The following is a 26,576-nucleotide window of genomic DNA, read 5'->3' on the forward strand; positions in this document are numbered from 1 at the left end:
CTCCACAACCTCTCCGGGCAACTTGTTCGAGAAAATAGTTCAGAAATAGGTACTTGATTTTCAACATGTATCCTTTCCAGAGATATCAAAACTGTCGGCTGATCCTCAATGACTGTTCAAGTATATGCTCTTAGTATTACCAATGTGATTAATTCTTCACTGAGGGAGATAAAAATTTATTATAACTCAAATTTAGAATTTATAGATAAGTTAAAATTGTTCACGCTGCAATCTCAGATTAGTTCATAAGCACCAGCTTACTGCAGCACAATAACTTATTATCCAAGCTCAAAAGATTCATTATAATCAATTTTTGTAACATTTTTTTGATTAGAAAGTATCTCTCTCAATTTACCAACTGAGCATGAGTGAACTAAACCCTAGACCTCCATCTGCTAAGCAGATTGTACTCCACGCAAAACGATCTTGTAGTAAGAAATGTGGCAGGTTAATTTAGTGTAACATCTCCTTTCAGACGGTGCATTTCAAAAATCCCAGACACACCAGTCCATTCACTTTTACTTTCTTTTTTCACAGTCATCCCCAGAGTATCACGATCAGTGGGGACTCTAAGTTAACTGGTATAACACCAGAAGGCATGTAGCTCTCAAAATTAACCAAAGAATTACTACAACATAATACATCTCTTTCTAAGAGAATTCTTTCTGAATTCTGAATTCTTTCTGGCCTGACAAAGAGGTAACTGGAACACCTAAATTCATCGTAGCAAAAGACTTCATTTTTCTTAGATCTAGTCAAAAAAAACCAAACAAACAAAAAAAAAAAAAAAAAAAAAAAAAAAAAAGAGGGACATTTCTTAAATTGAAATTAGGTCTCATGTAATATCCTCACAGTTTACTTACTTTTTCTAATGCATGCATGCTGAACACAGGACCATCATGTGCTTTGACTGTTTTTATGAGAAACACATCTCTCCAAACACACACATCCCCTGTGGAAGTCCCAGAGAAGGCCATCTCTTCAGTCCAGCCATACACCGCACACATCATAGTGTCAGTTCTTCCCATTGCACCGATGCAGCCCTTTCTCCCAATTAGTCCTCCCCCTCGTTTAAAACAAAAACAAGTCATCAAACATTTGCTAACAATTATTTTCAAAAAAAAAAATCTGTAAAGCAACTGTACTCAGAATAATGAACTCTTTACTTCTGGTTAATTCACACTTCCCCAAAAACAGAACTTTAACAGATTTCTCACAAAACATCTATTTGATACCTTTCAAGATAACGCCTTACTTTTAACTTGCTACTTCAATCAGGTCTTGAATATGTATATATACCCACATGAACGTACTACAAAGAGAAAACTTATTTGTAAACTCACATCTAAACAAAAATTTAACATCCACCACACTTCCAGAGAAATTCTTAGTAGAATGAACTTGAAAAAAAGAATAATCAACTTTAATATCTCTTTCTTTTCATGGCATGTTTTCAGAGGCAGATTTTCTAATTTTAATTTAAAAAGTAGTTGTGTTGGCCTCTGGATGATAGAAATGTAACTGCTATGTAAATCTTACTTTAAAATACCACAATGTTCTAAAATAACTTGACAGATATAACACAGTAATTTCTAGGTAGAAAGCCAGATTCAGATTTTCACAATTCTCAGAGAAACTTCATGTGTGATAAAACAGAAGTGTCTCAGGATGTAAAATTTCCTATCATTCTCCTACATTTACAGAGGCAAGGTCTCTCAACTTCTTTGCTGTCAGTTGCACTGATGAAATTCAGTCCTAAGTTTACGCATCAGTGTCGCTTCTCATCTTAAGTCCACTTGTTCTAGTGCAGACTTCATCTGAGACTTAAGGTGGACTGATTCCACCCCTCCTAGTGAGTGTTTCGCAGTGACTGCCTTGTCAGTGTGGTTATTTCAATTTTGCACAGATGGACAGAAATCTGCTTCCTGCTAACTCTAAGCAATAGACATTTTTTTCCTTTTTTTTTCTTTTTTTTTTTTTTTTCCAAAAGCACCATCAGTAGGTTCTTACCATCATGGTTAACACCTCCTTCTTAAGACTTCCCTCTAAACAATTTATAGTAATTCTCCAGTAATTATTTTCTAACACACTTCATTCTTTCTTTACTTAGTAATAACAATTAATAATTGGTACTTCAACCACTTGCCCTCAAACAATCTTTGCTGATTTCTGGTGGAGACTTCAAATGAAAAAACTAGTGTCGTGATTTTCCTCAGGGAAAATTGCAAAAATAATTTTAGCAGAGACTCACTTGAGTTGATGTACATAAGCTCTTAGAGAATTCTTAGCACAGAAACTAATCTGCTGTAGTTTATTTGTCTTCATTGTATCAAACCTCAAAAAACATGTGAAGTTCAGACTAACATCAAGGAATAGCTTCTCTTGCTGTTCTAAACCAGAATTTTTCAGGCATCTAAAACAAGCTGCTTGCCTTGGTTTTTAACAGCCATGTTTAAAAACAGTATCTAAGTATCTTGAAAGGTATCTGCAGATCTTTATGACATGCACCCTCAAATTGTCCTTCTTCCAAAAATTTTTTTCACTTTAGAGCAGTTTTATAACATTTTGAGATGTGTGCTATTATTATTAGATATAAAAACAGACAGCAGGAAATCCAAGGTCCTTTTTACTTGTAATGGCAATTCATGCTTCTTGTAATAGATCTTGGGCAAAGCTACCTTAGAGAAATATATAGAGAGATTATCTCCCCGTAATGCATGAAATACACTATAACAGATGCTATATTTATAAATTAAATAACAAAAAAGGCTGTTATGATGAAAAATTAAAAAATATCTTTCCTTACCTGCTCTACGCCAGAATTTCATGTGTTTAATTCCAACTGTAATCAATTTATCAGGCATATAAGGATTAATCTTAACAACAAAAATCTTATCTTTACTTCCCCTGAAATAGAAAGCAAAATATTTTGTTTTAAATTAAAATATATGTACTTTTATTTTAAATAAATAATCTTTTATCCTGCTACTGTATCCTTTCTCTATATGATCAGCATTTACATCCGTATCATTAAACATAGTTTTTTTTTTAATGAGAAGTAAGAAGGAAAGACAAAGAACTAAAATATTGAGTGCTGTTCTGTTTTCATTTGCCTTCAGTTTCCAGAACAAGAACGGGATTTTATGCTACTTCAAAAAGCCACTAGGTGGCATTTTCTTTGCAAAATAATATACTTTAAAAATTCAACTATTGCAATGGCATTTAGACCTCTGACAGCTCATAATGAAACTTAATGGTGTATAGTTGCATACCTTATTTAAATGGCTCTCATTCTGAAAACAAATGGCCATTCTCATCAACATTTTAACTGATCTTTTCTGTTTTTCCTTTTAGAGTAATACAAATGTTGCAGTTACATCAATTTTAAACGAAAATTTCAGTTGCTAAAAAAAAAATCAGAATTTGTTATGTATTTTAGATTTCTTCCTAAACATACAAACCCAATGCTTCAGTTCTATAGTATGCAAAACAGCAGTCAGCTATATTTGCTATCTATGCAAGAAAAAAAGTTAACTAAGAATTTTGTTTATTTCAAAATGCAAAAGAGGCTCTAATTCATAGGTTTTGCCTCGCAGTCAAAAACAGCAAAACTCTTTTTACCTTTCTATGGTTTTCAGATCACTGAATAAACACTGAAAAAGTAATGAAGAGCACAAACTAGTTTCCTCCAAAACTCACACTGTAATCTTCAAAGTATAGATGTTTCTCTCAAGTATTTTATTCAATTCCTCTGATGAGGTAGAAGAAAAAGCTCCCCAGAAACAAAATCTAGACTAAAACGAGGGAAAATTCCCCTCTGAAATGTTTCTAAATATTAGGCCAAAGGTAGGCAAAGTACCAGAAAGGGTATCTTCAGAGAAGCCAAGTTAATGGGGCTTCTGGTAAGTAACTAGGACAGGACTAACCCTCCTTTCTCTAATTGCATCAGGTATTCAAGACTTTTATTCCTCAGTAGATAAGAAACTCAAAATATATTCAAAAAGAAAGTAAAAGTCAGTGAAGAGCAACAATGAAGTTAATGAATAAGTAGGAGGTTGAGGGTTTTTTTAATTGCATTGCTCTAGATGAGTTTGAAAGGGATTTATTATTCTCTCCAGATACAATGTTTGCAGTAGGTATACTGAATCCTGAGCGGCAGTGGAAAAAAAAAATTACTCACATTTTTGCCAGATTATAAGCAACAGACCCTCAGAAACAACAAAGCAAAAGGTTTCCAAAATATTGCTCAAGATTAGAAATAAGATTCCATCCTGTAGATCAAATTCCTCTTTAATAAATGAGTATGAAATAATCTGTGCAGAGTTAGAGAAGTTTGTAAAAATTTAGGTTGGAAGGGACCTTTGAAAATAATCTAGTCAAACATCTGGTGAAAACTTAGATCAGGCTTCTCAGGACTCAGAAAGGAAAAGGAAAGAACCTTGAAGAAAAGATGACTTCTGAGCAAAACAGCTGTAATCTATAACCTACCATCACAGGAAAAAAATGACCTCAATGAACAAGATCTGAAAGAGCACCAAGGGCTGAGCTTTTAGCCTCAAGAAACCTGAGGTCTAGAAATGATATTTCTTATTTAGGCAAAGCTAGCAGCTGCAAAAAAGGACAACAGTATGGGAGAAGCATGGAAAAATTGAATTATTTCTGTCAGTGTTGGTAATGACTAAAGAACAAGCTGCAGAAATGCTGAATAAGCTTAGGATTATTAGGGAGGAAAGGCAAGACTTGTTTACAAACTTTGACTAGAGAGTCAGATGTATAGAGACTTTGACCACAGATGTAATTATCTTTTAGCATAATAAATTATAGAAGCAATATATGGAAGCACATGGAAAGAGTTTTAAAAAGATTTTTTCAGAACACATCAAACAAATATAAATGAATTGTTTTCTACGTCTTCTTCTCTCAACATTTGAGCTGTCACAGCAATTCCTGTTGACTCTGTTGCAGTTTCAGTTTTTCTCCAAAAAGAAAGTTTCAAGGCTGTGATAAAGCCACTGCCTGTAAAAAATTAACAAGCGAAAGGAACTGCAAATTTATTAGATAACTATTATTCTTTAATTATTTTGTTCACTGTCAATCTAGGTACAGATTCCTACCTTACTGCTGAAAGCTTCTCTCCTTTCTTCCAGTCCCAGAGTACAATAGTATGATTGTCATCTATTCCAACAGAAGCCAAGCGTTTCCCATCCGCTAGAAAAGTAAATTTATGATAAGATAGATAGCATTATGCTGCAATAATAATAAACTAGATTAAAAAATAGTATAATTTCAGAAATACTATTTGTACAAATACCACACGCATAAATAGCGTATGTACATATTATATACACAACATACATATATAACGTAAAAATAGGTAAATAAAAGTACCTATTTTATGATATGGCATGCTTAGGGGCGGCTTAAACATTTGCTAGATTTTAAATTAGAGTGGCCAGTTGAATGGAGTTTAAGACTTCAAGTTAAGAACTCTAAATTCTACATAACCATGAAGAATTGACTCGGCAAACATCTCAGACTAGATGTTTAACAACATCACAACTATCATTCCTAGATGTTTGAATTATGCTGTCTAGAAACGGCACTAAGATCCTCCGTATTTGGATTAGATCCTTTGTCCAGCCAGTTCCTGACACAGTTGCACAAAAGCCTTCAACACAGGTTGTACTATGAGCATCATCTGTTCGCTCTGGGAATCTCTGTTCATTTCTAAATGGGAAAGTACTAAAGCAGTTCCAGGAAGTTTATGACATATTCCTAAACTTGGTAGCAAGGTAAAAATCTTTCAGCAGCTCTGAAAGTGTACCACATGAATCTTCAAGAAAAATGTTGTTTGTGCTCATTTGAGATCAACATATTTCTGTTATGTACTCGTCTTTGAAACTGCTAAGCATCTACGCTAGAATTTGGGAAATGACATTTGGATAATGGCTTGAAAAAGGAAATCAAAGAAAGGCAAGAAGTATCAAAGACCTAAGACTTATTCTTTGCAGCCACACACCTTCACTGTGAGGCCAGAGGTCCTATCTAGTAAAACCAAACCATTAAAGAATGCACAGAAGCCAGTAGAGAAGAAATTTAACCTGGTACAGGAATTCAACCTGCAGTGTATAGAAACACCCCAAAATTTAACTGACTGGTAGTATGAGAGAGGGGAAAAGGAGGTTCAATTCCTTCCCAGAAGGACTCCATAGTGGGACTTTCAGAATTTTCACTGTTCTACTTGGTGGGCTTCCAGGATTAAAGCACACACCTGATCAATTGTTACTATTTGTTAAAAAAACAAATAAACAAACAAAACATCTTAAAGTCCTAATGCAGACTCAATGCTTGAGAGCTGTAAGCCTGTCTAATGCATCAAAAGAAATTACAAGATCAGCTCAGCTCCCAAATGCCATAGAACATTTCCTTGTGGTTTACAATACGCGACACCATACAGCAGCACTCTTTAAGCAATGATCACTCTGAGATAATGTCATTTGAGACTGACCACTGGAGAATATTTTAATATAAATATAGTGTATTTGTGTACAGAGTGTAGAGCACCAATACAGTGTAGAGGAATTCCCATTAGCTCATTATAGTAAATAAATAAATAAATAAATACTTATTACCTGAAAAATCAACAGCACAAACACCATACTGGTGATAGCCCTTTAATACGGACAGTGGTTTTATTGTTTCTGTATCCCAAATGTGTATTGAGGAATCTCGACCAACCTGAAAATAGTAAGTTATAAGCATTTTTTCATTTCTCTTTCATGCCAGTTATTTGATATGTTTTTAAAGCATAATATTACCTTGTAACAAATATTTCAAAAAGTATTTGAAAAAAGTTACAGTAATAAAATCTTCCTAATATTATTTGTCCTGGCTAACAATACATTATTCCATCTCCTGCTTCACAACTACTACTCCCACAGCTGGCTGTTTCTTCCTTCCAAAGAACTTTGACATATTAATTACAATTAATCAATCTTACAATAGATTCCTCTTGTGAAAAAGCTTCATTGATTGCACTGTGGCATATATATTCCATCAATTAGTTCTCTATCAATTGCTCCCTGTCTAAAAATAAAAGGTTATTTTTATTGCTAGTATGTAAGCTACTCCATGCTTGAGAAATCAAGGTGACTTCTATTATTTTCTGGTGTCATTACTAGTAATGAAGTTTCTACAAGTCAGGTGCTACTGCACTGATACCTGTGGAGTTGCCTTCAGTAGCCTGGCACTAATTCAGTTATCTAGAACCTGATAAGAAGGAACCTAACACAGCTTATTCTCTTTCAACTCTGTTTGGATGTATTTACATATAAACATTATGAGCCATTATTTAGGACAGTACACAAGATACACTACAAAACCAGAACATTCTTCTATATTTAAGACAAGAGCAGGACTGCAGAAAACTAAGCTCTGTTTCTGGTTTTGCACAGACTTATGTACTGTTTGTAAAGCTTTTTGTAATGTACACTCTCAGGAGATTCTGAACGAATGTTCCATGGGGAATTTGATTACTGCATTACCTAATTTTGCTTTGCAAATTCAATGTTCTTTTGACAGAGAGAGGTACTTTAAAATATAGCAAATCCATAGATATTTTTATTCATATTCTTTATTATTCCAAAATTAAATTGAATTCATTTTCACATTTATGTATTTAATCTATACAGTGACCAATAAATTTGTGTTTATCTCAAGCATTTTCATACTGATTGAGTATTATCGGAAAAAAATGTATTTCTATTAGAAATCTGAGCTCTCTCCACATTTTTTCGTGTGTCTTTGGCAATATCCAGAGGTTTTCCAATTTTCAAGACATACTAATAAAAACAACAACAATAACAATTCAACCTCAAATGTCAAATCAAACATTCAATGTGGTATATAAACATTTATGTGAAGAGTTCTTTGTCAGAAAACATGAGAGAGAATAATTACTTCAAATTACTGTCTGGAGAAATATAAAATGAACCATTATAAATACCTCAGTAATACCAATACCTGTGTTGCATGTACAGACCATAGACAGCTTGACTAAAGATGATAACTAAAAATACTATACAAAACTCATTAAACTGGAATGCTAGAATGTAAAATTAATTGATTCTCGCAGTTGTGATTCTCTTCACAGCTAAAAAATCTTAAAAAATTAGGTGCATACTTTCTTCTACTTGTTATCTTGCTGCAGAAATATAAAACAATGCTGAATAAAAACTACAATCTTATAAATAAATAAGAGGTAAAAAAGCCTTCAACGAAAGACACTTTTCAGAATTAATATAAACAACTGGAAAAACACGTGTTACAGTTTTTAACATGATTCCATCTGCAAGAGAAATACTGTCCTTCACTGAATAAATGCCGACTGGACACGCTTCCTCCCAAATAAGCTTTTCTAAATTCAGTGTAGCAATTTCAGATTCTCATTGCAGAAAAGCAGATAAACATGCATCCTACCTGGCCTGTTGCCACGTAGTCCTTTAAGGGATGAATAGCAAGGCAAAGAATGTCATCGTCATGACCTAAATAAAAGCGCTGTGTGTTCTGCTGCCGATTATACACCACGCCCACTGCTGCAACATGGTATACAATTTCCCCGGTCTGAGTGTAAAATAAGTTGCTTCGACAGTCGTAACCTCTGTAACTAAAGGAAAAAGATTTGTGCATCAAGATCATAAGCAGATATACTAAATACTTAATGAGATAAAAATATGCAAGATGCATCTGACATACAAAAGAGCTCAGATTACTTACCAATTACTACGCTGCTATTTTAATATTAATATGCATATGCCAACAGAACACCAATTCATCATTTTCAGCCACTGTTCAGAAATCAGTACTACTAGCACTAGTTTGAAAGTAGCTGCTATTTAATAGTTACTTTTCACAACAATTCTGGAAAAGGATGTAATGGCTAATACTATTACCAGACCACATGGGAAATTCAGACCGGCAACATATAATTATATAAATTAAAAAACGTCCAAAATAGTAATTTTGGCTATCTTTTACTGCTCAAATATCAGACAGTAGAGTTTCCACAAAAAAACAGACAAAACAGATTCAATGAAACTGAAAGTTTCTGCAAATTTTATATGAGGAAGATAAAAGCAAGTATTTTTTTTTCCAGATCAGTTTCTTTTCTGAAGGGATTGTCTCCTTTCACAGAGGGCATGAGCAGGCCAATTCCCAGTTAAGGCCTTTATGCATTGCCATAATATATATATATATATATATATTTCATCCCAGGTGTGATTTAGTTTCCAATGAAAACCAGGGGCGGCATTTTCAAAAGCCCAGAGTCATACTTTCAGAAGTAACTTAAGCTGCTCAGAAACCTGAAGAGAATTAAATGCACAAGCAAGTTTTTAAATGGTACTTTTGATAACTCTGTTCTGGGCACTCAATGGAGATAACATTTTTAAATGCATAAATTAAACTGGTTTCTTTCTTTCTTCTGATAAAAACAATGCTCTACAAATTCCTGATGCATCCTGGAGGTACTTCCCTGTTTAAGCTCTTCTTGTTCCAGTTCTTACAGATCTTCATTAAAGTCAGCTTTTTAATTATTTCATGAAGATGCACGTAAATTCTGGTTACATTTACAAACACATAGTTACATTTACCAGAAGTGAATGATTATGGGCAGAATATGCCTGAATGTGTTTGAGTTAGCTACGAATTATCTTGATTTAGGGATCATAAGGCTCTACCTGAGTATTTTTGCACTCAACTAATTGAACTGTTAGAAAAAAACCTAAAGATGATTAGCAAATTATTCACAGAAAACAAAACAACTAATCAGTCACCATCAGCAATTCAAAACTAAGAGAAATCTCTAATGCTTGTATTACAAGATACTTCTTATACTATTAATTACTTTGCTTAGTTAAAAGCATTTATCATCAGAACAAGTGACATTACTTATAAGCAGAAACAAATGCAGGATATTTTTGCAACAGTGCAGTTCTTTAAGCTGTCAGGTAAGAAAACCAAGATGTATCCGCACACGTACCATTGTGTATTATACACAAAGTGAATGGGGTACTGTTCGAAAATTCATGGATACAAGCCACTTAAAAATGTATACACAAAAAAGAGAAATAGTGCCTCCAGGGTAGAAGAGTCTTTCATAAATATATATATTGCTTTCCTTGCATATGTTGGGCAACAAAACGCCGTGGTCAACGATCAAATCTTTATGGCAGTTGACAGATTCTAGCTTAATAAATACTCTTCTTACAACTCCAGCCATGGATTCATGTTCACAAATATCAGATCGATGCATTATTGGATAATGGTGCAGCATGTGTCTCGACTGTGTCTGAGCATATGGTAATTCTGTTGACTAATCTACAATATATGTAATAGTGTTTATGTCAGATCTTACGTGATCAGGTATAAACTGCTTAAGTCACCTCACAAAAATTTTAAATAGACCAGCAGAAGGTCAAGGTCAGCAATTTGTGCTACATGGCTGTACTCTTTTTCCTCAATATCATATAGTCTAAACACAGATATACCACCTTGTCTAAACCCTGGCTACAAAGAAATGGCAAATGAGAACAGCTATATAATGACTAACACTTTGCATTAAATTTCCCACAGTAGGCTATCTTAATAGTCTAGTCCTGAACAGTGAAAGAATTGGTGATCTATACTGTTACATATGCAAGTATTATTTACATTTGTGTATCAAAAAGAAACCTTTGGATTAGTATGGCTAATTCAGTTTACCTGGGCTACACAGCATACTCAGTTTATTTGCAAATACTCGTTGCTAATGAGAAGAAAATTGGTAGGAAAATACAAAAGCAGTCTTTATCAAAGGAATTTGCAAACCCAACCCAGGCCACAGACTCCCTAAAAAAAAAGTTGAAAAATTTTTCATAGAAAGTTTCTGTAAATGGTTCTGTGCTCCTTATTTCCAGAGTGATGCTGATTAGCAGGAGTCATAAATTAGTTCTGGATGAACATTCACTTTTTGTTTGTACTGAGCAAATGTACTGTTGTCTAAACATTTTGGAGAATTCCCATTTAAAGAATCACCAAAACTTAACCTGAATAGTTTACACTACACAGCTTTGGTTTAGTCCCAGTTAGGCAACTTTCCAATACCTCCTGAGTTACTGTTCCTTCCAGGTCTCTAGGAAAATCTCTCTCTATCAGCTCTGAGGCTGAATTATATTTCTGCTCCCTGCTTTTCTCAAAGTGACCTACAATTCAGACTCATGCTAGAGGTGCTCTCTCCAGCCATGCTTAACCCTCCCTCCAACCACAGCCTTCACTAGCAACTTCCTCCAGCAGCATGTGAGTTGTTTTGAAGTTGATTTCTGCCTGACCCAAAGTGCAGCAGCTAGGCAAGCCAACCAAGCAGCCACTTCCTCTGATGTTTATCTATGGTCTTTTAAAGGGACATAATATACAATGGCCTATAGTAGCTATGAAGAAAAAAAACCTAAAATAACCTGTTGCAGTATGCAACACCAGCCATATAAGGATATGATAACATTCAGTGAAGGGCAAGGATTACAATGCAAGTGCAGTGCCAAAGAAGATATCTGGACCTATCCTCACTTAGGCATCCTTTTTCCTATGCTTCATTGTCTACTCAGCTTTATTAAAAATTCTGGATTACCTCTGCAAGCACAGAATCATAAAAGCTGTGCTGAATACACACTATGAATGAGACCATATAAAAACGTAGCTACAAAAACATGCATGATGGGAAAAAAATAATGCTTTAGAAATACTGCATATCAAGAAATTTCTTAAAAACTTTCTGAGAACACCTGAATGGAACGTACCCACTGCATCATTAGCAGGCCAAGAATATGTAGCAGTAATACATAAAAATAAAAAGATAAAGACAGCAAAAGGGTTTAAGAACCTTTTACTTGCAACTCTCACAGAATTTTCCTAGCTCTTCTCAAGGTAATTGCCTATATACTGTAAATAAAGCATACTGAAATTGAGTAAGTTAATGATATATACCACAGGAATACCAAAAAAACACACCCCAAAATGTACCTAAGATATAGGAAAAACATTTCTTATTACTCATATCTATAACTTACAACGAAAGTCCATGGTTTAGTTCACATCCTCCATTACAAAATATGCTTGTAAATTGGTTGTTCATAATCAAAGAAAACATATGTTGCCAAAACTAGTATTGAGTGGTGCAAGCAAAGAAATTTTTTAACCTACCTAACCCACCCTATCTTTCTTACTTTCCAGTATAGTAACTCCCCAACTATTCTCTAGACTTTTCACTAAGAGAGTCAAGTGGTAGGCTCAGGTAGTCCAAGCAGAGATGAAGAAGAACACTTTTAAGACTATTTCCTGATAATACACTATGCAGTTCCAAAATATTTACCTGTTATCTAGCTAACAACCTCAGCTCTAATTGGCTTATCTCAGTTCTCGGAAAAAGCATGAAGAGAAGCAATTTCTTAGCATGCAGAACACAAACCACAGAAGCAAGTTACAAGTAAAAAGACTAGAAAGTAGATTACTAAAGTTGTTTGATTAGCAAGTAGAAACCATAATGAAATAGTAATGAAAGGAAGCTCTAGATCATAGCTACTGGATCATATATACTCCATACCTGGATCAATGCACAATAAACATAACTCTGCATTCTCTTTCAGCTGAAGCTTCCAAGTGGTGATCATCAACAACCAAGTAAACCAGCAGTTCATGATTGATTGAAGTTATTATGACAGTAATTTTCAGAAGATAGTTACCTCACCTCAATGACATGTAAGAAAATCTTTTGTCATCTCAGCATCAAAAACAATCAAAATGCCATTATCAAGGTCCTGAACAGCAGAGGCTGGATTCAGTTTGAGATTAAGACATGTAAACATAAGTTTGTATATATGGGTTAGATATAACAACCCCATATTTTAATCAACAGCGTTCTAGTCAATAAAGTCAACGGAACCTGGAGGGCTACTCAGCCGACCAGCCCCATCAGCATTTAATTTCACAAGAGCCAAATCACTATCTGTGCTTCATTAACTCCACTGACTCCACTGACTGTGACTAAATTTTAGATACATGCCCAAAACACCTACTTTTAGACTCTAATTGTAAGTGCTTTAATCTGAAGCTGGATCCCACCCACAGTTACACATCTATAGCAAATTTGGGGGCATTTTCACAGGTGGTGTCCTGTTTGAAAAAAAAATAAACGTCTGTGTTTTGTCTGATGCTGAAAATGGTTCAAAAATGTGTGTGTTATTCTTCAAAATATCTATGGGAGATTTCTGAATGCACCACTCTTCCCAACCTCTCCAAAAAAAAAAAAAAAAAAAGAAAAAAAAAAAAAAAAAGAACCAAATGTCAAAATAAACATGGTAGGTGGTCAGACTTTTTTTTAGCACAAAGGTAGAGATTTTAGAAAAACAAACCTCACAACAATATTTTCTCAGCAGAAGTCACTCATAGCCTTCTCTCATCAGATGTTATATTCATTATTGCTACTTGTAGTTAACAGCCCCCAGCAGGAATTTATGCAAGGTGTCATAAGAATCTCATTTAAGAGTGTGAGAAATCCAACATCATCTTCAAATCACAACTAAATTTCACCTTATGATCAGGTCAGTACAATGAATATGCTGAAACTCAATCCAGACTTTGCTTAAAGTTCTTGAATATTTAAAAACTCAGTCTTGTGAAATGAACAGCACAGCTTGTAGACAATACTGGAGAAAGGCACTATATCTGCATCCTACATATGCCTTGTCTACAAGAAAACATCATAAGCACTGAGTCCAAGAAAGGTATTCTTTTGAATACCTCAGAAGTTGTATCCTTTTTATGTTACCATACCACCACAGTCAAAGACATGGCAGAAAAAATAACAGAAAATGTCCCAAAGAAATCCAACTAGTAAACCACTTTAATCTAATAACCTGTTCTGACAGTGACAGTATCACATCTCTTAGAGAAAGATATACATAAAGATTAACCTGATAATAGGGGAACTTGCTTTTTCATCCATATTAACCACTGGCTGGTTCATGTCCTAAGCGTTAGTGTTTTTATCCACTTCCAATACTGGAAGTAACTAGAGACTTAGAAGATTTTTTTAACAGGAGATGAAAAGATTTTTATAAGTTCATCTTTCAAGGCAGTTCACACATTCAAAACACAAAAACAATCTGTTCACAAAGGAAGGAAAAAGAGTTTCCTATTTTCCTAGTTCAAGAAAGCACCCCTTTTACACTTCTAAGGAACATCCAAGACATTTCCATTGCACCTAAAAAAGATGAAGCAAAGCAAACTTCCTGAATCATAGAATATGCCTATTACTCACTTGGAAGTGGGTCACTTTAAAGTTAACAGCTTGGGCACAGAGAAAAATCTGCTGTTCAGCATGGATTCTTCATTAGTTTCCTTGAAGCACACTGGGTAACCAGACACAACTCAACTGGACACTCTACTTCTGGTCATTCCTGGATATTCTGGTCAAGCTTCACTTCTGTTGTGAAGGAAATAACAATAATCCCAAAGACCCAGGTCCCTTGCTTGTGCTACAGCTTCCTCAGGAAGGTCTGGTTTGATTCTTGGATCAAATCTGAAAGTCTACACCTATCCACCTTAATTCATTTTCTGCAGAGGTAAAAAAAATCTTCAACTGAGAGTACCTGAGTATCAAAAAGAGTAATATATATCTACAGTTCTGTACCTAGTTTCCCAGTTGTCATTACTTTCAAATCATTCCTCAAAGTCTTTGTTTTCTACATATAAAATTACCGAGTTAAATGATTAACTATTCTTAGCCAGCTAATTAAGAGATATGTTTTGAAAAAGGAAAACAGTATTACCCAGTTTCCAATGTCTTAATTTAACAAAGGCTTTGGGTTTTTTTTGAATCAGGGGAATTTATACTTCTTTTGTTATTCTAACGCTGCTCATTACAATAATGTAGTAACATCCATTGTCAGTTTGCTGTAAAATACTACACCCTTGTTCTGATGAAAAAGGCTTCACTTCTGAAGAGTTATGGGAGACTACCAATCTACTACTAAAGTAGAAACAGTAAGATTTCAAGGAGACATATGGAAGTTATTTTGTTACTGAAATTATTAGTACCAGAAAGCAAATGAAACTGAACTCTAACACTCTTACAGGACCTACTAAAAATTAAATTCCTAAACTAATTAGCAGAGGTATTTGTATATTCCTTCATATTAAAGGCAAACACATGGCTTAAACATGATCGTTATACCAAACAGTGATAGAAAAGACACTAAGTATGAAATTCAAGTCATTTTCAACGATACAAAGTTTCTGTTGCAGTTTCAGTAATATACTACTAAAGGGAAATGTTATTTTTCAGATATTAAAATACATAGGTGAAAGCCAAATATTGTATTTATTCACCACTATTCAAATATAAGCATCAACTAAAATTTCAGTGCATATTCATTTTAGGCTACATATTCAGAATTAGTCTAGCATGGCATCAAAGCTTTCTAATAACCAAATGTAAATTTGTTTTTTCATAAACAAAAACATAATTTATAAAGTAACTGACCTAGAAGTAGTCCATCAGATTCTTAAATCATAAATGACAACATGTAACACACAAAATTAGTCAGTATAGTCTGCTTATATATTTCAAGGAATTCTATTTTTCATACCCATGAACAAAATGTAATCGTATACTGTTCCCTGGAGCTCTCTCTCGTCTCTTAGAAGCTGCACTTTTTCTTTTTTCTTTGCACTGCTCTTTAAGTTGAGGTAGATCTTCTTTGTAAACCTTTAAGAAAGAGTATACGTATAAATTAAGAGATTCTCAAGAAAAGCATGTTTCTGAGAACTCAGCCAGTTATCACTCACAAAAATGTATACTGACATTACTGAGAAAACCTTCAACAGCTGTAGCCATTTTAAATTGCAACCAAAACTCTAAGAGAATATGCTAAGAATACATGTAATCATTTATATTTTTGATGTGTTTGAATACTTTGCACCAGATAGTAACTGTTCTAAAGCTTTTGCTAAGTCTCTCCTCAGACCTCAGAATTCAGTAGGTGCTGACTGAAGACCTACTTAAAACCTGAAGCATTCCAGCTGCTATTAGAACTAAAATTTTTACCTGTCGACGATAGGTGATCTGTGTTTCTTGTTCAATTTCAGAGTCCAGCTCTGGAACATCAGACTGATCTGAATCTGATTCATCACTATTAGAATCAACTAGACTCTCTGTAATTAGGAAAACCAAAATAGAAAATGAAGCAACCTAATTACAAGACAGGAAGTGTTTAAAACAACAACTTAATGTTTCTGATTAGATTACCAATGCTTACACTGCCTAGAACATTAACTGCTAACGTTTGACAGGATCACGGGAGGCTTTCCAGAATTCCGCTGATTCCACTTATCTGATTCTACAGATATGCCAACTTGAAATTATACTGATTATATTTGTGTGTTTGTTTTGGGGAGAAAGCTAGTTTTCATTCAACTTTTAGAGGAAAGGAAGAAAGAAGAGAATGAAGTAATGAGTATAAAGCAAAAATTAAGACTCACAGAAAACTAACACCAGAAATAAAAGGATCCAAAGAGAAACTTATGAAAAGGAGATCTGTGATAAAAGAAATTCTTCAGATAGATTAAGGGAAAAAAAAAGAATTATATATAAGATGGAAACGGTAAATTTTTCAGTGACTGTGCAGGAAAAAAAGAAGTTATTTAATGTTTCTGTTTTACATTTAGGGGAAAGCCAAATAATGTCCTATCACATTTTTCATTCCAACAGAAATTAAAATGAATATTAAAAGACAGAGATAAAGAGATAATTTGAAATAAACTAGTCTGGATAACATGTGTATTCCTTTTAATTAAGCAAGGGGTAATCCTAAATCATGGAAACTTAAAATAGTAAGAGAAAGCAAATGTTTAAAAAAGAAAAGAAAGAAAAAGGTGAGGCACTTAAACACAGTGATTAATTATAAATCTGTCACTGTGACAATAATTTTGGACATTAGCAACTGAATAACTGAAATGGAACTTCATTAGCACAGAATTTAAATTCTGAAATTAGATTAATGATGATCAAAAAAGATCCATAAAAACAGGGCTTGATTAATTGCACTTTAAATAAGATTATAATCCTGTCTGATAAATGATAATATTTTTGGACATCTCTGCAATATTTGATTGGGTCTTGCATAATATTTTGATTAAGAAACTAGATACAAAATCAATTTAGAACACAAATTTTAAAAAATCTCAGAACATAATCAGGACAAGAAAATCATCATTCAGTACAACTGTTTCTAGGAATATGCAATAAACAGCAATCCTTCAGGCTATACTATTTAGCAGTATGTGGTGTATATACTGCCATGCAGTCTGAAGTAACATCAAGGTTACATTCCTACAAACAAGGAATGTAAACTACACTTACAGTATAGAAATTTTATCTTGGGAAGCAGTAGCTAATGAGAAATTTGAGTCATGGGAAATAATTGATTGAAAACGTGTTCCCAGTATGAAGCCAATCAGTTGGCTTTCTGGAGAATTTCAAAATGATGTAGAGAACAATTGTTTCTTCATTTGGCACTGACAGGTCCAGTACTGAATCAGTACTCACTTCTGATGTTCATATTCAGGAAAAGTATTGACAGAGCTGAGAAAATCTGAGTAACAATTAAAGGAATTATGGGTAAACATGACACATATTGAAAAGATAATGGAATAAAAAATTAGTGTATTGGGAGAAACACAGATAAAGAAACCCGTTAGCTGGGTCCATGTTCATACCAATGATAGGGTAAAATAACATTTCATTTTAACTGTCTATTACAAGAGTATTACTGTAAATATGATAAATAGAAAAATTCAGTATATAGGTTAATGCAAAAGTTTCTCACAAACATACAGACTGACAGAGATTTTATGCAGGGTTTTAACTAGTAGTTTTCTTTGTAAAAGCATTATGTTACTATGTTTAATTTACACAAAGGTCATTTAAATTACTAATTTTAATATAGATTTACAGAGGAAGAGTGTTACTGAAGGCATGATGCTCAAATTATCTTAAAATAACATTAAGGTTTTGCAAAGCATTTATCTAACCTGAAATACTGTTCTGATGATGTTGGACTAACATGAACTAACTAAACACTGACTTAAGTTTTTTTTTTTTTTTTTTTTTTTTTTTTTTTGGTGGTTAAATCCTTTGCAATGTACTTTATTTGTAATCAAATATTTCTGTATAAAAACTAGCATATTGTTTTTCTACTTTGTTTTGTGTTTTCAACTATCAAGATTATTCTTTCTTATCTGTTATTATCTTTTCTCCTAAAAATACACTCCAAAATCCCTAATTTAGCATGTGTCATTTTTACATACTTGACTCACCTATCATAAGGACTAAGCACACACTCAAATTACACAGTCTGTAAAGAAATTTCCAAGTAAGGAACACAGATATCGAGCTTCACAAAAATCAAAGAATTAAGGGAAAAAATCCTCTCCAATATTTACATATTCTATCTTTGGCTACAGAAGAATTATGGACAATCACATTGTTGCAGAAAATAGTTTTTTTCAAGATCAAACCATGAATAGAAATATAAACAGGACACATCAGAACAGGACCTGAAATGTGATTATCAGTGTATTAAAATTTAAGAAATTTTAGTTCAATATTTACAAAACGTCTACTCAAGAAATTAACAACTACACAATTAGATAAATAAGAATTTTAATTCTCAAGATTATTTAAGAATTAATTTAATATATTTTTATCCTCTAAAATGAAATAGCATAACCAACACCCTATATATTTATACATCAAATCATTAATTCTGAGGAAAAATTTCCTTCTCAGCTATAACAAATGCCCCAAATTACAGCCAAATTCTCCATGTTCCATTCAACTTATTTAAAAAGAGATAAGAATGAACAACATGCTGATGTTGATGTAAGTCATCATGACTAATTCGCTCTAGATAACTTCATATATATTTTACTTCATACACTGCAAGTAGAGTTCAAGATTTTAACACATATTTATAGAACAAAGGTCTTAATAGCTATATTAATCAGTGGTGAAAACATGATCTACGCGTTTTGCAAATATTAAGCATTTATATTCTGGTTCAGCTTTAATGATAGTGTGCTTTAAAAAATGGTTAAATTATCACATCAAAATTTTACACACACCAAAATACATCAAAAACTTTAATCAAATGAACATATAAAATCAAGCATCTTTTTTCAGTGACATCTGAGCATCAACACAGTGACATGAATTTCTCCACAATTTTTCCTCAATTCAGTAAAATGCGTACAAAATTCATTAATTCATATTGATGATCAGAAATTTTAAGGTTACCCTTGCACAAGAACTCAGCATTGAGTTATTTTCACAGCCTTGATAGGCTGAACATACAGGGTGCAAGCAAGTCTTTAGGTGATACTATCAAAACTACAAAGTTTAAAGAACAAAAAATTGTGAACCCTGACAATTCTGAATATTTATTTTTATACTTGCGTCAAACAACTTTACTTACTTAACACTCTTACTCTCATTATTTTGTAAGTTACTTACCTTGGGGTGCTATATGAAGAGAGTCCTTCAACTTCCGATCAGGGACAAATTTCCACTGAAAGACAGAATGATCAGCTCCTCCGATGGAAACAACCCACTGGTGATCATGGGACCACCTGACATTTGTCACATGAGCAGAATGTCCAAGATATTTTTTAAACTTTGCTCCTAGAACAAAAACAAAAATCTCTTTCAATATATGTGGAATATTTTTTTCAGAAGCGTATTAGAAAAATGTATCAAAGAACCCGTCTATAAAGTAATAATTTAATTAAGAAACCTTAATTAGGAGTGCTACCTTAATTAATAGCACTAACTTTTGGCACTATTCCCAAATTTTAACACATCTTTAAGATAAATAATTTGGGTTTTATGATATATCATCTTTAACAAATCAAACAGTAAGAGAGAGGACACATGATAGTCCAGTATGAGGTGTATTTTTTAGACGATATAGTTACTTAATTTTTAAATCATGTAACTTAGCATAGTGAAAATAACCCCATATGTGTGTTCATAGTACTGGCTCCCTCTTTTTCCTTTGTGGAACCTGAGTGCTAGGCACTTCCATCAATTCATGTCCTCACGCCTTTATTTTTATTATAACTACATCAGCTTAACTTTTTCAAAGATTCCAACATAATTACAGCTCAGTAACTGGATCTGTTACTGAAAAATGTTCCTAAGAGCACTCCCTGATACAGGTTCTCATGACTTCTTCAGCTTCAGGAATCTAGTGCAAAAATTGAATGAAATGGGAAAACTATTAGTTTCCTTCAACTAGAAAGGAGATTGGTTTCAAGAGAATACTTTTGGATTCCTTTAGTTGTCAATAAAAGCCTCAGCACTCTCAAGATTGACAGACAAAATTGGAAAGACTGTTTGTAAAGGCAACAATATTAAAAAGCACTTTGTTTTAAAGTTGAAAAAATTCTGAAGGAGTACCAGTCTTTTTAAAAATTTAATTCTTCTAATAACATGTTTTGCTTAAAGACATACCTTAAGACCCATCAAGAAGATCACATAGTTGCAGACATCATTAAACACAGTATGATACAACTATAAGACATCTTTATCTCTCTCTCAAAACCTAACATTAATCTAGTCCCTAGGAAAACTTTTAGGTTACGATGATTCTTCTCTTATCACCATCACACTACCAGTTTAAAGACACACAGATCTCTGGGACTGATGCAGTGTTTTGGCATTCTATCTGAATGATGTCTACAATGGAGTTTTTGAATAACTGAAGAATGAAGTCTTTCTTGTCAAGCATGTGCCACATTTCCCTCTCTACTTAGTCCTAAGGAGTGAGATACCTTGCTTTTGGCTTCAACTTTAAAAATTTCACCTGAGATCTGTCCTTGCCATTAATAAATTTTTAATCAAAAAAATTTGCAAAAGTTTTCAAGCTTCAAAGAACAGACACTGGGACAGCCTGATTATAGGATCAGTTTGCTGTTCACGTACTTATTGCCCCACACTGCTCAATAAATTTATTTTTGGCAGTCCCTGGCCCAAATCTCCATTAAAGGGCCAGAGAAGAGAGAACTTCTTGAAGACCATGGTGAAATACTTGAATATGTGTATCTCATATGAAAGGGCAGCTATTGCTTCACCTCATGAAGTTCTATCAAAAAGGAAAGAAACTTTTTACAAATAAAAACATGCACAAAACCAACTAATACATTATGAATGTTACTTTTTTAGTTGTTATTTTATTAATCTGCTACTGTTTTCTACCTTTGAGCTTAAGTTAAACTTCTAAGAATAAATATTGGCTATTCATATAATTTTCAAAAAAAAGTTTCCTATGACTTTTTTTCTAGAATGCAAAATTCATAAGCATTTATAACTGAACTCAAACAAAGGTATTACCTTTTCTTAGACATGGGTATCGAAAGAGTTTTACTATTCCATAATCATCAGCTGTTACCAAAACTTGCCCAATAAAATTTGCATCTACAGAATTTATATCATTTATATCTGAATATTTGGGCCAGATTCCATTAACTTCAAGGCCAGAAACACAGGTCCATGATGCCCACTGAATGCCTTTTAATTCTTCCTTGTTTGTTACTTCTTTTCCACCTAAGAAAAAAATGCAGTTATTTTTCAATATTCTCTTACGCATTTTCTGAATAACGTAGAGTTTTCAAAAAATATCCAGAAATCAAATCCAACTGAATCAGAATTAAAAACTCTAATAACATCCTGATCTAAAATTCTCTACTAAGACTGGCAATATCAATATTAAGGCCTGTGGATCAACACTATTTAACGGAAGACCCAGTTTTAAAGAAAACTTTAGTCTTCACTATTTGTTGATATATGCTTGAAGCTGTGTTATGTTTAAACTTTACCAAATACAGTTCACTATTCTAAGATAATGTCTGAAAAAAATCTGTTGTTGAAATATTCTAAAAACTTGATTATTCGGAGCAATAGTTGAAGAAACATCTAAATTTCACCATGGTAAATTACTGAAAGCACCAATTTTACGTTTAGATTCTTATTACTTCATTACTTCAATTGAAGTCTTATTACTCTACCTGTAATAAGATTGTTCCTTTCCCATAAAGTTTCATACAATAATGTGAGTGCTGAATTAGACCAAAGACCCACCTAATAAATACACTATCTCTAGGAATGGCCAAAAGCAGATACTCAAGGAGGAACACAAGAACACAGCAAGTGAACAATTGTGAACTGGACTGAGTGTGAAACTGTCAGATCTGCAGAACCTGAGCAGGACATTGCCTACAGCTTTCCTAACGGTAATAGGTTCTGAGCAGTCGGCAAGGGAGAGTAGCTGTGTGGACCATAATGCAGGAGCCTTAGATGAATGTAAAGGCCAAGGGAGAACTGAAGTACATTAGAATAAAAAGGGTAAAAAGATCAGCCATGGGACAGAACAAAATGGAAAAAAGATCAGAAATGAAGACTTTATGATAAACACTAGAGAGAAGATAAACCATTGTATCCTCCTCCAAAAACAGAGAGGAACTCAAATGTCCTATTTGAACTTTCTTCAGCTAAGATGAAGTAACTGAACCCTTTTACAAGGTGTATCTTCTAATCTGTTCCAGTCACTAACCCACGTAAATGGTAACTACTAATACTGATTATACCTATGACTAAGTCCTACAGATCTCCAAGCAGCTGTAAATTCCTTACTCACTTATAGCAGAATTTCAAGTGTTAAAGGATTCAGTTCATTACTTTAAAATATTTAGGAGACTCCTCTAACCTACCTACATTCACTAAAATAGTTCACATAAACAAGCTTTGAAAATCACACACACAATATTAATTAATTTAATGTTAATTTAACATTAGAGAACTCCAGGCTGAAGGCTGCCTGTGTTAACTTTAATTTGCCCCTCCTTTGTGCACACGTTACAGTCTAAAAAAAATTCTCATTTACTATCTTTACTTACACATCTTCTGTCTCATTCAGTGCACAGAATCAGACTTGTCTACAGAATGAGTCAGATACTTCAGCAAAAAGAGTCACAAAAGATCCATGGAACTATGAGCAATGTAAAGTGCAAAGTGCAAATACTACATAATAAATGAAGGGGCAATATAATAAGTGATGATGACAAAAAATAATAATATTGTGAGTGGAAAAATATAGAATGCAATTATGTAATAAATGCATACACACAGAAGAAACAAGTTAAACCTTTGCTGTATCATGACTACTTAAATTTGAAGATTAATATGCACATATAATACCTGCTGCAGAGGGCATTATTTTGACCAAAATCTGTTTCATGGGTATGGGTCTGTTCTTATTGCCTTGAAAATATTTACAATATATAATTCCCTTGCCATAAAAGGGAAATAAAATCTTCATTTCAATTTGTTATCCGCGAACTACACAGCTAAATTTGATTGTAATATTTTTATTCACTTTGAAGGTTGCAGGCTTGAACGTATCACAGCTTCAACATTTCTTTTGCATGCAGTGAATAGTTTCTAACGTATTGATAACCTAACATTAGATAATCTTTATCTCAATTGTCATTTTCTAATTGCCTAATCCAGTTATATTGCAACATTCATTTGTGTTCTATTGTTGTGATTGTTTCTAGCAAACATAAATTTCCCACTGTAAAAGCCCTTGTAAATCAAATTCCTCAACTCTGCTGCAAACAGTTCTAGAAAACAAGATATCCTGAGACATAATTTATTGATCTTTGTGTACATTTTCAAAAACATTGCAAACAGTGCAAACTATAACCCATTTAATATTCAAGATCAATACTGCCATGCTATTAAGATATCGCAAAACTGAATTTGAATATATGGTATCTTTTCCTTTTTAAAAGTGAGAGTGAAGTTTTCCTTTTAGAAACAAAATTAATTATAAGAAGTCAGCATCTCTACCATTAAAATATGTGTAGTAAAGAAGAGTAAATATATAAGGACAAAAATATTTAAGTAACTGGCAAAAATGCTGTACTTACTCAAATATAGCAAATGTTTATAAAAACTTGAAAAGGAAAAAGTTTTTCTATAAACTAGTGCTTTGAACCAGGATCTATATTTTAACTGTTTTCATAAAACTACCATATACTCTATGTAACATGTACCAATTAACATAAAGGCAGCTCAGAATCTTACTTGGCATCCTGTAAAAAAGTCTTTTCCCATTGCCGTCATTGGTCTGTAAATATTTACTGTCCGAAGACCAATCCATATGGGTGATGAAACTTAAAGATCCAATACATTCCCCAACTTTTTTGTATCGCTGAACAACACCATATATATCCACAGAGCTGTCATTGGAACCAACTGCTAGGAAATTCCCATCCGGTGAATATTTTAGTTCATGAATAGCTTCTTTCCTGTCTTTGATATGAACAACCTCAGTCATATCTCTGTAGTATGAAAGAAAGCAGGTAATAAGTATAGCAAAGTCTTATCATATGGTCAAGTTACCAGTTTTTAAAAAAATGACAAAATTATAAAATGACAAAACAATCTTTACTACCATCTGTACCAATACAGCACTGTTATTTTTATGGTTGGGTATGTCTCAGTGCTCAAAAAAGAGGAAGGAACACTGACACAGGAAGGGCCTGCATTGGCTGACGGAAAGAGAACAAAAGCTGTGAAGCAGCAGCCACACACACACACACAAAAAATGAATCTGGTAGAACACCAGATGCTTATTCCCTCAGGGAAAGGAAAGTTCACTGACATGAGCCACAGACCTCAGCTGCCCTTTAGAACTGTGGGATTACAGCATCAATTTTGCATAAACTAAAGCAGCATTCCAACATGTGGGAATAATTAAGGAAGTGACAACAATTTATTTCCTAACAGCTCAATAATAATTAATGATGCTAAAACCTGAAGTAAATCACATCCTAGAATCCTGCTTTTCTTTACAGATAGAACAACACACTTTTCCAAATGTGCTGTTATGGAAAGTCTCTTCCATCAAATCAGTGGCACAAATATATTTAATCTGAGCACCCTTAGATTGTAAGTTTGAAGGAATTTATAATATAGCAACTATTAATTTTTATAGTATACCTGACTCGAAGCACAGTGAAAGAGCCATCCTTCATTCCAAGTGCAAGATGGATTCCATCAGTACTAACCGCTGCACAGCGGATTGGTTCCTCCATATTGCACCGGGCAATCAGAGCATGGTCTATTAAACTCCAAATTCTAAAATAAAGCAATAATTATAAGTGTAGGGAATAGTTTGAAACTGTGTGATAGAAAGCATGAAGCCTGCAGTTTCAGGAGAATGCTGTATGTGATGGTGTAGTATTTTAAAATAATTTTTTGTCAGGAACTTCTAAGACAAAAATCTAAGTTTTCCATAGAGAAAAGAATATTTTTATATTTAAAAGAATGAGGAAGAAGCTAACAAGAAAATTCAGGAACTGATTAATCTTGTTTGACTTTCTCAAAATAAAGAGAATAACATGTTAAAATTTCGAACTTTCTGTAAATTTTGTGAAGTATCCATTTCCACTACATTTCTGTATTGGAGCTCTCTAATATCATCCACAATTTAACTGGTTCACAGGCACTTCAATACAACATTCTAATGCCATTTAAATGGGTACATTTCAATTATGTTATCTATAAAATCAGCTGTGAGTATAAAACAGTATGCAGTATTAAAAAAAAAATAAATAAAAATAACCTGACTGATCGATCATCACTTCCAGTCATTGCTAATGGTTTTGTAGGATGGACAGCCAAAGCCCACAGCTCTCCTTCACAGTGCCCCTGCATTATCAGGAAAGGCTTATTACGTTCATGCACCACAATTTCAAAAATTTCACTGTCTTGTGTTCCAACTAGTATATGGTCTCCTCTCCAGCACACACTTCTTACAGAGAGACCTGTAGAAAGAGAATATTGTTAGAGAGTTACATTCTGCGAACCAGTGAAACAAAGATAACGTATGACAAAGAACATATAACAAAACCATGAAAAACAAGAAAGTATCAAGAAATATCCACGTAACATCTGTTATTCCTCCATTTACTCCCATTATTTATTCCACACTACATAACATACCCCTGCCCTTGGAACAGTAACATTTCAATCCAATTCAAATTGATTTTAAAAAGTCTAATTTTAATAAATGTCTGTATTTTAATAAAGGTAATGTAGTCAATACTTGCATTATGAGATCTCTAAGAGAGTAAGATAATACTGACCTTTGCACTTGAAAAGATGTATTTAATACTCTTAAATTTCAAAATAGTTGAAAATGGAAAATACAATTTCTGATCAAACAAAGGACCCATTATCACTAACTGAGCTAATCCAAATTATGTAAGTGATAAAAGTATCAGGGGAGCGGATCTCAGAAGTAATAGAATACAGTTGAACAGCCTGATTCTCTTCTTCACAGCTTGGTTCTGAGATATTTCCCCTAAAGATGGTCTTTGTCACATCTGAATAGTATCTAGAACTATTTTCCAACTAAATA

At 33.5% G+C, this 26,576-nt stretch overlaps 1 protein-coding gene across 3 annotated transcripts in view; it reads right to left on the reverse strand.

The window, feature by feature from the left end:
* EML5 (EMAP like 5) overlaps positions 1-26,576 on the reverse strand; it is a 126,083-nt gene that overhangs the window by 52,366 nt on the left and 47,141 nt on the right. For all 3 annotated transcript variants that reach the window (XM_062576120.1, XM_062576121.1, XM_062576123.1), the window contains exons 7-18: positions 25,779-25,980; positions 25,154-25,291; positions 24,236-24,492; positions 21,482-21,694; positions 19,604-19,771; positions 16,139-16,245; positions 15,681-15,799; positions 8,479-8,665; positions 6,633-6,738; positions 5,115-5,208; positions 2,807-2,907; positions 864-1,066 (exon numbers count right to left, since the gene is read on the reverse strand). In XM_062576120.1, coding sequence (XP_062432104.1) covers positions 864-1,066; positions 2,807-2,907; positions 5,115-5,208; positions 6,633-6,738; positions 8,479-8,665; positions 15,681-15,799; positions 16,139-16,245; positions 19,604-19,771; positions 21,482-21,694; positions 24,236-24,492; positions 25,154-25,291; positions 25,779-25,980 — 1,895 coding nt within the window. The remainder of the gene's footprint in view (positions 1-863; positions 1,067-2,806; positions 2,908-5,114; positions 5,209-6,632; positions 6,739-8,478; positions 8,666-15,680; positions 15,800-16,138; positions 16,246-19,603; positions 19,772-21,481; positions 21,695-24,235; positions 24,493-25,153; positions 25,292-25,778; positions 25,981-26,576) is intronic.

This window comes from Rhea pennata, chromosome 5 (assembly GCF_028389875.1).
Source record: "Rhea pennata isolate bPtePen1 chromosome 5, bPtePen1.pri, whole genome shotgun sequence".
Classification (NCBI taxonomy): Eukaryota; Metazoa; Chordata; class Aves; order Rheiformes; family Rheidae; genus Rhea; species Rhea pennata.